The sequence below is a fragment of the Schistocerca cancellata genome, chromosome 6 (genome assembly GCF_023864275.1).
Source record: "Schistocerca cancellata isolate TAMUIC-IGC-003103 chromosome 6, iqSchCanc2.1, whole genome shotgun sequence".
NCBI classification, from domain to species: domain Eukaryota; kingdom Metazoa; phylum Arthropoda; class Insecta; order Orthoptera; family Acrididae; genus Schistocerca; species Schistocerca cancellata.
In genome coordinates, this window is record NC_064631.1 from 4,998,361 (window position 1) to 5,010,445 (window position 12,085).

The 12,085-nt window shown below is 59.7% G+C and overlaps 1 protein-coding gene across 1 annotated transcript; it reads left to right on the forward strand.

Moving 5' to 3' along the window:
- The first annotated feature begins 1,459 nt into the window (after positions 1-1,459).
- Positions 1,460-11,652, forward strand: LOC126191072 (spidroin-1-like). Its single transcript, XM_049931792.1, has 4 exons — positions 1,460-1,513; positions 5,680-5,986; positions 10,336-10,646; positions 11,098-11,652. The coding sequence occupies exons 1-4, from the start codon at positions 1,460-1,462 to the stop codon at positions 11,650-11,652; spliced, it is 1,227 nt and encodes a 408-aa protein (XP_049787749.1).
- The last annotated feature ends 433 nt before the right edge of the window (positions 11,653-12,085 follow it).

Below are 12,085 nucleotides of genomic sequence, written 5' to 3' on the forward strand. Positions count from 1 at the left end.
GGCTGGACAGGGCTGGGCTGGGCTGGGCTGTGCTGGGCTGGGCTGGGCTAGGCTGGGCTGGGCTGTCTCCAAAACCTTCAAGTCCATGAATGTTAGGTACTGCTGTACCACCATGTACCATGGCCACATTTAGCCAATCATTACCATGAGTGAAGGAATGGTTAAAGTCGATGCTGAAGTTAAGTCTACATCCAAAGAAAACACAGGGTCCGTCGACAAGTGCAGTAGCTGCAACGTTCTTCACAGTATTCTTCTTCTTGTCTGCAGATGTTGAGATTTCAATGTTCTCGTTGAATAGGTCACGTTAGGTTAGGTTAGTTTAGGTTAGGTTAAAGTTAGGTTATGTTAAGGTTAGGTTAGGTTAGGTTAGGGTAGGGTAGGTTAGGTTAGGTTAGGTTTGGTTATGTTAGCTTAGCTTATATTAGCTTAGCTAGGGCTGGGCTGGGCCGGGCCGTGTTGGGTCGGGCTAGGCCGGGCTGAGCTGGGCTAGGCCAGGCTGGGCCGGGCTGGTCTGGGATGGGCCGGGCTGGGCCGGACTGGGGCGGGCTGGGCCGGGCTGTGCCGGGCTGGGCCGGGTAAAGCTGGCCTGGGCTGGGCTAGGCTGGGCTGTGCTGGGCTGGGCTGGGCTGGGCTGGACTGGGCTGTGCTGGGCTGGGCTGGGCTGAGCTGGGCTGTCTCCAAAACTTTCAAATCCAGCTGGGCTGGGCTGGGCCGGGTTGGGCCGGGCTAGGCCGGGCTGAGCCGGGCTGGGCCAGGCTGGGCCGGGCTGGGCTGGGATGGGCCGGGCTGGGCCGGACTGGGCCGGGCTGGGCCGGGCTGGGCCGGGCTGGGCCGGGTTAAGCTGGCCTGGGCTGGGCTAGGCTGGGCTGGGCTGGGCTGGGCTGGGCTGGGCTGGACTGGGCTGGGCTGGGCTGGGCTGGTCTGAGCTGGGCTGGGCTGGGCTGGGCTGGGCTAGGCTGAGTTGGGCTGGGCTGGGCTGGGCTTTGCTGGGCTAGGCTGGGCTCGGCTGTGCTGGTCTGGGCTGGGCTGGGCTGAACTGGGCGGGCCTGGGATGGGCTGGGTTGGGCAGGGCTGGGCTAGCCTGGGCTGTCTACAAAGTTTCCAAGTCCATGAACACTAGGTACTACTGTACCTCCATGTACCATGGCGTCAGTTAGCCTACCATTACCATTTGTAAAGGAATTGTTAATGTCAACGCTAAAGTTAAGTCAGCATCGACAGAAAACACAGGTTTCGTCGACAAGTGCAGTAGCAGCTACGTTCTTCACAGAATTCTTCTTCTTGTCAACAGATGTAGAGAATTCAATGTTCTCGATGGATATGTTACGATAGGTTAGGTTAGGTTAGGATAGGTTCAGGTTAGGTTAGGTTAGGTTAGGTTAGGTTAGGATAGGTTAGGTTAGGTTAGGTTAGGTTAGGTTAGGTTAGGGTAGCTTAGCTTATATTTGCTTAGCTTAGGATGGGCTCGGCTGGGACGGACTGGGCCGTGCTGGGCCGGGGCGCGTCGGGCTGGGTGGGGCTGGGCCTGTGTGGGCCGGGCTGGGCCGGGCTGGACGGGCTTGCCCGGGCTGGGCTGGACTGGGCTGGGCTGGGCTGGGCTGTGCTGGGCTGGGCTGGGCTGGGCTGCTCTGTGCTGGGCTGTGCTGGGCTAGTCTCGGCTGGACTAAGCTTGGCTGTTTTGTCTGGGCTGGGCTGGGCTGGGCTGGGCTGTGCTGGGCTGGGATGGGCTGGGCTGTTCTGGGCTAGGCTTGTCTGGGCTGGGCTGGGCTGGGCTGGCCTGGTCTGGGCTGGGCTGGGCTGGGCTGGGCTGGGCAGGGCTGGGCTGCGCTGTGCTGGGCTGGGCTGGGCTCGGCTGGGCTGGGCTGAGCTGAGCTGGGCTGGGCTGGGCTGGGCTGGGCTGGTCTTGGCTGGGCAGGGCTAGGCTGCGCTGGGCTGGGCTGGGCTGGGCTGGGCTGGGCTGGGCTGAGCTGGGCTGGGCTGAGCTGGGCTGGGCTGGGCTGGGCTGGGCTGGGCTGGGCTGGGCTGGGCTGGGCTAGGTTTGTCTGGGCTGGGCTGGGCTGGGCTGGGCTGGGATCGTCTGGGCTGGGCTGGGCTGGGCTGGGCTGGGCTGGGCTGGGCTGGGCTGGCCTGGGCTGGGATGGGCCGGGCTGGGCTGGGCTGGGCTGGGCTGGGATGGGCCGGGCTGGGCTTGGCTGGGCTGGGCTGGCCTGGGCTGGGATGGGCCGGGCTGGGCCGGGCTGGGCTGGGATGGGCCGGGGTGGGCCGGACTATGCCGGGCTGGGCCGGGCTGGGTCGGGCTGGTCCGGGCTCAGTCGGGTTAAGCTGGCCTGGGCTGGGCTGGGCTGGGCTGGATTGGGCTGGGCTGTGCTGGGCTGGACTGGGTTGGGCTGGGCTGCGCTGGGCTGAGCTGGGATAGGCTGGGCTGGACTGGGCTAGGCTGGGATGGGCTGGGCTGGGCTGGGATGGGCTGGGCTGTGATGGGCTGGGCTGGGCTGGGCTGGGCTGGGCTGGGCTGGGCGCTGCTGGGCTGGGCTGGGCTGGGCTGGGCTGGGCTGGGCTGTGATGGGCTGGGCTGGGCTGGGCTGGGCTGGGCTGGGCTGGGCTGTGCGCTGCTGGGCTGGGCTGGGCAGGGCTGGGCAGGGCTGGGCTGCGCTGGGCTGGGCTGGGCTGGGCTGGGCTGGGCTGGGCTGGGCTGGGCTGGCCTGGGCTGGGATGGGCCGGGCTGGGCCGGGCTGGGCTGGGATGGGCCGGGGTGGGCCGGACTATGCCGGGCTGGGCCGGCCTGGGTCGGGCTGGTCCGGGCTCAGTCGGGTTAAGCTGGCCTGGGCTGGGCTGGGCTGGGCTGGATTGGGCTGGGCTGTGCTGGGCTGGACTGGGTTGGGCTGGGCTGCGCTGGGCTGAGCTGGGATAGGCTGGGCTGGACTGGGCTAGGCTGGGCTGGGCTGGGCTGGGCTGGGATGGGCTGGGCTGTGATGGGCTGGGCTGGGCTGGGCTGGGCTGGGCTGGGCTGGGCGCTGCTGGGCTGGGCTGGGCTGGGCTGGGCTGGGCTGGGCTGTGATGGGCTGGGCTGGGCTGGGCTGGGATGGGCTGGGCTTGGCTGGGCTCTGCTGGACTGGGCTGGGCTAGGAAGGGCTGTGCGGGGCTGGGCTGGGCTGGGCTGGGCTGGGCTGGGCTGGGCTGGACTGGGCTGGGCTGGGCTGGGCTGGGCTGGGCTGGGCTGGGCTGGGCTGGGCTGGGCTGGGCTGGGCTGGGCTGGGCTGGGCTGGGCTGGGCTGGGCCTTGACTGGGCTGGGCAGGGCTGGGCTGGGCTGGGCTGGGCTGAGCTGGGCTGGGCTGGGCTGGGCTGTGCTGAGCAGGGTTGGGCTGGGCTGGGCTGGGCTGCGCTGTGCTGTGGTGGGCTGGGCTGGGCTCTGCTGGACTGGGCTGGGCTGGGCTGGGCTGGGCCGGGCTGGGCTGCGCTGGGCAGGTCTTTGCTGGGCTGTCTACAAAGCTTCAAGTCCAGGAACATTAGGTACTCCTGTACCACCACGTACTATGGTGACAGTAAGCCAAACATTACCATGAGTACAGGAATGGTTAATGTCAATGCTAAAGTTAAGTCTACATTCACGGAAAACACAGGGTCCGTCGACAAGTGCAGTTGCAGCAACGTTCTTCTCAGCATTCTTCTTACTGTCTGCAGCAGATGTTGAGAATTCAATATTCTCTATGGATAGGTTAGGTTAGGTTAGGTTAGGTTAGGTTAGGTTAAGGATAAGTTAAGTTAGGTTAGGTTAGGATAGGTTAGGTTAGGTTAGGTTACGATAGGTTAGCTTAGCTTATATTAGGTTAGCTTAGGCTGGGCTGGGCTGGGCTGGGCTGGGCTGGGCTTGGCTGGGCTGGGCTGGGCTGGGCTGTCTACAAAACTTCAAGTCCAGGAAAATTAGGTACCCCTGTACCACCACGTACCATGGTGACAGTAAGCCAACCATTACCGTGAGTAGAGGAATGGTTAATGTCAATGTTAAAGTTAAGTCTACATCCACAGAAAACACAGGGTCCGTCGACAAGTGCAGTAGCAGCAACGTTCTTCACAGCATTCTTCTTATTCTCTGAAGCAGATGTTGAGAATTCAATATTCTTGATGGATAGGTTCGGTTAGGTTAGGTTAGGTTAGGTTTGGTGAGGTTAGGTTAAGGTTAAATTAGGTTAGGTGAGGTTAGGATAGGTTAGGTTGGGTTATGTTAGGTTAGGTTAGGTTAGGTTAAGTTATATTAGCTTAGCTTGGGCTGGGCTGGGCTTGGCTGAGCTTGGCTGGGCTGGGCTGGGCTGGGCTGGGCTGGGCTGTGTCTGGGCTTTGACTGGGCTGGGTCTGGGCTAGGTCTGGGCTGGGTCTGGGCTGGGTCTGGGCTGGGCAGTGCTGGGCTGTGCTGGGCTGGGCTGGGATGTGCTGGGCTGAGTTTGGCTGGGTTTGGGCTGGGCTGGACTGGGCTGGGCTGTGCTGGTCTGGGCTGGGCTGGGCTGGGCTGGGCTCGGCTGGGCTGGTCTGGGCTGGGCTGGGCTGGGCAGGGCTGGGCTTGGCTGGACTGGGCTGGGCTGGGCTGGGCTGGCTGGGCTGGGCTGGCCTGGGCTGGGCAGTCTACAATGCTTTCAAGTCCAGGAACATTAGGTACTCCTGTACCTCCACGTACCATGGCGACAGTAAGCCAACCATTACCATGAGTAGAGGAATGGTTATTGTCAATGCTAAAGTTAAGTCTACATCCACAGAAAACACAGGGTCCGTCGACAAGTGCAGTAGCAGCAACGTTCTTCACAGCATTCTTCTTCTTGTCTGCAGCAGATGTTGCGAATTCAATGTTCTCGATGGATAGGTTAGATTAGGTTAGGTTAGGTTAAATTAGGTTAAGGTTAGGTTAGGTTCGGTTAGGTTAGGATAGGGTAGGTTAGGTTAGGTTAGGTTAGGTTAGGTTAGATTTGCTTATATTAGCTTAGCTTAGGCTGGGCTGGACTGGGCTGGGCTGGGCTGGACTGGGCTGGGCTAGGCTGGGCAGGGCTGGGCTGGGCTGGGCTGGGCTGGGATAAGCTGGGGTAATCTGGGCTAGGCTGGGCTGGGCTGGGTTGGGCTGGGCTGGGCTGGGCTGTGCTGGGCTGGGCTGGGCTGGGCTGGGCTGTGATGGTCTCAGCTGAGCTGGGCTGTTCTGGTCTGGGGTGGGCTGGGCTGGGCTTGCCTGGGTTCGGCTGGGCTGGGCTGGACTGGGCTGGGCTGTCTGCAAAGCTTTCAAGTCCATGAACGTTAGGTACTCCTGTAAATCCATGTACCATGGCGACAGTTCGCCAACCATTACCATTAGTAAAGGAATGGTTAATGTCAATGCTAAAGTCAAGTCTACATCCACAGAAAACACAGGGTCTGTCGACAAGTGCAGTAGCAGCAATGTTCTTCACAGTATTCTTCTTCTTGTCTGCAGCAGATGTTGAGAAATCAATGTTCTCGATGGATAGGTTACGTTAGGTTAGGTTAGGTTAGGTTAAGGTAATGTTACTTTAGGTTAGGATAGGGTAGGTTAGGTTAGGTTAGGTTAGGTTAGGTTAGCTTAGTTTATATTATCTTAGCATAGGCTGGGATAGGCTGGGTTGGGCTGGGCTGGGCTGTGCTGGGCTGGGCTGGTTTGGGCTGGGCTGGGCTGGGCTGGGCAGGGCTGGGCAGGGCTGGGCTGGGCTGGGCTAGGCTGGGCTGGGCTGTGCCGGGCTGGGCTGGCCTGGGCTAAACTGAGCCGGGCTGTGCTGGGCTTGGCTGGGCTGGATTCGGCTGGGCTGGGTTGGGCTGTGCTGGGCTGGCCTGGGCTGGGCTGGGCTGGGTTGGGCTGGGCTGGGCTGGGATGGGCAGGGCTGGGCTGGGCTGGGCTGGGTTTGGCTGGGCTGGGCTGGGATGGGCTGGGCTGGGCTGGGCTGGGCTGGGTTGGGCTGGGCTGGGCTGGGCTGGGCTTGTCTGGGCTGGGATGGTGTGGGCTGAATACAATGCTTTCAAGTCCATGAACATTATTTACTTCTGTATCTCCTTGTACCATGCAACACGTAACTAAACAATAACCATGAGTAAAGGAATGGTTAATGTCAATGCTAAAGTTAAGTCTACATCCACAGAAAACAAAGGGTCAGTCGACAAGTGCAGTAGCAGCAACGTTCTTCACAACATTCTTTCTCTTGCCTGCAGCAGATGTTGAGAAGTCAATGTTCTCGATGGATAGGTTACGTTAGGTTAGGTTATGTTAGGTTAGGTTAAGGTTAGGTTAGGTTAGGTTAGGTTAGGTTAGGATAGGGTAGGTTAGGTTAGGTTACGTTAGGTTAGGTTAGCTTAGCTTATATTAGCTTAGCTTAGGCCGGGCTGGGCTGGTCTTGTCTGGGCTGGTTTTGGCTGTGCTGTGCTGGGCTGGGCTGTGCTGGGCTGGGGTGTGCTGGGCTGGGCTGGGCTGGTCTGCGATGGACTGGGCTGGGCTGGACTCTCCTGGACTGGGCTGGGCTAGGCTGTGCTGTGCTGGGCTGGGCTGGGCTGAGCTGGGTTGGGCTGGGCTGGGATGATCTAGGCTGGGCTGGGCTGGGCTGGGCTGGGCTGATCTGGGCTTAGCTTGCCTGGGCTGTGCTGGGCTCGGCTGGGTTGGGCTGGGCTGGGCTGGGCTGGGCTGGGCTGGGCTGGGCTGAGCTGGGCTGGGCTTCTCTGGGCTGGGCTCTGTTGCGCTGGGCTGGGCTGGGCTGCTGTGTGCTGTGCTGGGCTGGGCTGGGCTGTCTACAAAGCTTTCAAGTCCAGGAACATTAGGTCCACCTGCACCTCCACGAACTATGGGGACAGCAAGCCAACCATTACCATGAGTAGAGGAATGGTTAATGTCAATGCTCAAGTTAAGTCACATCCCCAGAAAACACAGGGTCTGTCACAAGTGCAGTAGCAGCAAAGTTCTTCTTAGTATTCTTCATCATGTCGGCAGCAGATGTTGAGAATTCAATGTCGTCGATGGATAGGTTAGGTTAGGTTAGGTTAGGTTAGGTTGAGTTAGGTTAAGGTTAGGTTAGGTTAGGTTAGGTTAGGTTGGGTTATGTTATGTTAGGTAGGTTAGTTTAGGTTAGGTTAGGTTGGCTTAGCTTAGCTTATATTGTCTTAGCTTAGCTTAGGTTGGGGTGGGGTGGGCTTGGCTAGGCTGGGCTGGTCTGGGCTGGGCTGGGCTGGTCTGGGCTGGGCTGGGCTGGGCTGGACTGGGCTGGGCTGCGCTGGGCTGTGCTGGCCTTGCCTGTGCTGAGCTGGGCTGGCTGAGCTGGGCTGGACTGGGCTGGGCTGGGCTGGGCTGCGCTGGGCTGTGCTGGGCTGGGCTGGGCTGGGCTGGGCTGGGCTGGGCTGGGCTGAGCTGGGCTGGGCTGGGCTGTGCTGGCCTGGGCTGGGCTGTGCTGGGTTGGGCAGGGGCTGGGCTGTGCTGGGCTGGGCTGGGCTGTGCTGGGCTTGGCTTGGCTGGGCTGGGCTGGGCTGGGCTGTGCTGGGCTGGGCTGGGCTGGGCCTGGCTGGGCTGGGCTGGGCTAGGCTGAGCTGGGCGGGGCTGGGCTTGGCTGGGATTGGCTTTGCTGTGCTGGGTTGGGCTGGGCTTGCCTGGGCTAGGCTGGGCTAAGCTGGGCTGGGCTTGGCTGGGCTGGGCTGAGCTGGGCTGAGCTGGGCTGGGCTGGGCTGGCGTGGGATGGGACGTGCTGAGCTGGGCTGATGGGCTGGGCTGGGTTGGGCTGGGCATGGATGGGCTGGGCTGGACTGCACTGGGCTGAGCTGGACTGGGCTGAGCTGAGCTGGCCTGGGCTGGACTGGGCTGGGCTGGGCTGGGCTGGGCTGGGCACTGCTGAGCTGTGCTGGGCTGGGCTGGGCTTGGCTGGGCTGGGCTGTTCTGGGCTGGGCTGGGCTGAGCTGGGCTGGGCTGGGCTGGGCTGAGCTGGGCTGTGCTGTGCTGGGCTGTGCTGGGCTGTGCTGGGCTGGGCTGTGCTGGACTGGGCTGGGATGGGCTGTGCTGGCAGGGCTGGGCCCGGCTGGACTGGGCTGGCTGGGCTGTACTGGGCTGGGCTGATCAGGGCTGGGCTGGGCTGGGCTGGGCTGGGCTGGGCTGGGCTGAGCTTGGCTCGGCTTGGATGGGCTGGTCTGGGCTGGGGTTGGCTGTCTACAATGCTTTCAATTCCAGGAACATTAGGTACTCCTGTACCTCCACGTACCATGGCGACAATAAGCCAACCATTACCATGAGTAAAGGACTGGTTAATGACAATGCTAAAGTTAAGTCTACATCAACAGAAAACATAGGGTCTGTCGACAAGTGCAGTAGCAGAATCGTTCTTCACAACATTCTTCTTCTTGTCTGCAGCAGATGTTGAGAATTCAATGTTCTCGACAGATAGGTTAGGTTAGGTTATGTTAGGTTAGGTTAGGTTAAGGTTAATTTAGGGTAGCTAAGGTTAGGATAGGTTAGGTTAGGTTAGTTTTGGTTAGGTTAGGTTAGGTTAGCTTATATTAGCTTAGCTTAGGCTGGGCTGGGCTGGGCTGGGGTGGGCTTGGCTGGGCTGGGCTGTGCTGGGCTGGGCTTTGCTGGCCTGGGCCGGGCTGTCTACAATGCTTTCAAGTCCAGGAACATTAGGTACTCCTGTACCTCCACATGCCAAGGCGACACTAAGCCAACCATTACCATGAGTAAAGAAATGGTTAATGTCAATGCTAAAGTTGAGTCTACATCCACAGTAAACACAGGGTCCGTCGACAAGTGCAGCAGCAGCAACGTTCTTCACAGCATTCTTCTTCTTGTCTGCAGGAGATGTTGAGAAATCAATGTTCTCGATGGATAGGTTACGTTAGGTTAAGTTCGGTTAGGTTAGGTTAAAGTAAGGTTAGGATAGTTTAAGTTAGGATAGGGTAGGTTAGGTTAGGTTAGGTTAGGTTAGCTTAGCTTAGCTTATATTAGTTTAGCTTAGGCTGGGCTGGGCTGGGCTGGGCTGTTGAGAATTCAATGTACTCGATGCATATTTTGGGTTAGGTATAGTTAGGTTAGGTTAAGGTTAGGTTAGGTTAGGTTAAGTTTTTATATGTTTTGGTTAAGTTAGGTTAGGTTAGATTAGCTTAGCTTAGCTTATATTAACTTAGCTTAAGCTGGGCTGGGCTTGGCTGGGCTGAGCTAGGCTGGGCTGGGCTGGGCTAGGCTGGGCTGGGCTGGGCTGGGCTAGGCTTGAATGGGTTGGGCTGCGATGGGCTGGGCTGGGTTGGGCTGGGCTGGGTTGGGCTGGGCTGGGCTGGATTGGGATGGGTTGGGCTGTTCTGGGCTGGGCTCGGCTGGGATGTCTACAAAGCTTTCAAGTCCAGGAACATTAGGTACTGCTGTACCTCCACGTACCATGTCAACAGTAAGCCAACCATTACCATGAGTAAAGGAATGGTTAATGTCAATGCTAAAGTTAAGTCTAAATCCACTGAAAACACAGGGTCTGTCGACAAGTGCAGTAGCAGCAACGTTCTTCACAGCATTCATCTTCTTGTCTGCATCAGATGTTGAGAATTCAATGTTCTCGACGGATAGGTTAGGTTAGGTTAGGTTAGGTTAGGTTAGGATAAGGTTAGGTTACATTAGGTTAGGTTAGGTTAGGTTAGCTTAGCTTAGCTTATATTGGCTTAGCTTAGCTTAGGTTGGGCTGGGCTGGGCTGGGCTAGGGTGGGCTGGGCTGGGCTGGGCTGGGCTGGGCTGGGCTGGGCTGTACTGGGCTGGGCTGGGCTGGGCTGGGCTGGGCTTGGCTGGGCTGGGCTGGGCTGGGCTGAGCTGTGCTGTGCTGCGCTGGGCTGTCTACAAAGCTTTCAAGTCCAGGAACATTAGGTACTCCTGTACCTCCACGTACCAAGGCGACAGTAAGCCAATCTTTACCATGAGTAGAGGAATGGTTAATGTCAATGCTAAAGTTGAGTCTACATCCACAGAAAACACAGGGTCCGTCGACAATTGCAGTAGCAGCAACGTTCTTCACAACGTACTTCTTCTTGTCTGCAGCAGATGTTGACAATCAATGTTCTCAACGGATAGCTTTGGTTAGGTTAGGTTAGGTTGGGTTAGGTTAAGGTTAAGTGAGGATAGGTGAGGTTAGGGTAGGTTAGGTTAGATTAGCTTTGGTTAGGTTATGTTAGCTCAGCTTATAGTTGCTTAGCATAGGCTGGGCTGGGCTGGGCAGGGCTGGGCTGGGCTGGGCTGGGCTGGGCTGTGTCGTGCTGGGCTGGGCTGGGCTGGGCTGGGCTGGGCTGGGCTGGGCTGTGCTGAGCTGGGCTGGGCTGGGTTGAATGGGCTACCCTCTGCTGGGCAGGGCTAGGCTGGGCTCTGCTGGACTGGGCTGGGCTGGGCTGGGCTGGGCTGGGCTGGGCTGGGCTGGGCTGGGCTGTGCTGGGCTGGGCTGGGCTGGGCTGTGCTGGGCTGCGCTTGGCTGTGCTGGGCTGCGGTGGGCTGGGGTGGGCTCTGCTGGACAGGGCTGGGCTGCGCTGGGCAGGGCTGTGCTGGGCTGGGCTGGGCTGGGCTAGGCTGGGATGTGTTGGGCTCGGCTGCGGTGGGCTGGGATGGGCTGGGCTGTGCTGGGCTCGGCTGTGGTGGGCTAGGCTGGGCTCTGCTGGACTGGGCTGGGTTGGGCTGTGCTGGGCTGGGCTGTGCTAGGCCTGGGCTTGGCTGTGATGGGCTGGGCTGGGCTGGGATTGACTGGGCTGGGCTGGGCTGGGCTGTTCTGTCTACAATGCTTGCAAGTCCAGGAACATTAGGTACTCCCATACCTCCACATACCATGGCGACAGTAAGCCAACCATTTCAATGAGTAAAGAAATGGTTAATGTCAATGCTAAAGTTAAGTCTACATCCACAGAAAACAAAGGGTCCGTCGAGAAGTACAAGGGCAGCAACGTTATTCACAACATTCTTCTTCTTGTCTGCAGCAGATATTGAGAATTCAATGTTCTCGACAAATAGGTTGGTTAGGTTAGGTTAGGTTAGATTAGGTTAAGGTTAGGTTAGGTTAGGTTAAGTTAGGATCTATTAGGTGCTGTTTGGTTTTGTTAGGTTGGGTTAGCTTCGCTTATATTAGCTTATCTTAGGCTGGGCTGGGCTGCGCTGTGCTGTGCTGGGCTGGGCTGGGCTGGGCTGGGCTGGACTTGGCTGTGCCGAGCTGGGCTGGGGTGGGCTGGGATGGGTTGTGCTGTACTGGGATGGTCTGGACTGGGCTCTGCTGGACTGGGCTGGGCTGGGCTGTGCTGGGCTGGGCTGGGCTGGGCTGGGCGCGGCTGGCCTGGGCTGCGCTGGGCTTGGCTGGGCTGGGCTGGGCTGGGCTGGGCTGAGCTGGGCTAAGCTGGGCTGCGTTGGGCTTGGCTGGGCTGGGATGGGCTGGGCTGGGCTGGGCTTGGCTGGGCTGTGCTGGGCTGCGCTGGGCTGGGCTGGGCAGGGCTGGGCTGTGCTGGGCTGGGCTGGGCTGGGCTGGGCTGCGCTGGGCTGCGCTGGGCTGGGCTGGGCTGGACTGGGCTGGGCTGGGCAGGGCTGGAATGGGCTGGCCTGGGCTGTGCTAAGCTGGGCTGGGCTGGGCTGGGCTGGGCTGTGGTGGGCTGGGGTGGTCTCTGCTGGACAGGGCTGGGCTGCGCTGGGCTAGGCTGTGCTGGGCTGGGCTGGGCTGGGATGGGCTGGGCTGTGCTGGGTTCGGCTGTGGTGAGCTGGGCTGGGCTGGGGTGGGTAGGGAAAGGCTGGGGTGGTCTGGGCTGTGCTGGGCTGGGCTGTGCTGGGTTGGGCTGTGCTGGGCTGGGCTGTGCTAGGGCTGGGCTGTGCTGTGATGGGCTGGTGTGTGCTGGGATTGGCTGGGCTGTGCTGTCTACAATGCTTTCAAGTCCAGGAACATTAGGTACTCCTGTACCTCCACGTACCATGGCGACAATAAGCCAACCATTACAATGAGTAAAGGAATGGTTAATGTCAATGCTAAAGTTAAGTCGACAAGCTTTGCTTATATTAGCTTATCTTTGGCTGGGCTGGGCTGGGCTTGGCTGGGCTGGGCTGTGCTGGGCTGGGCTGGGCTGGGCTGGGCTGGG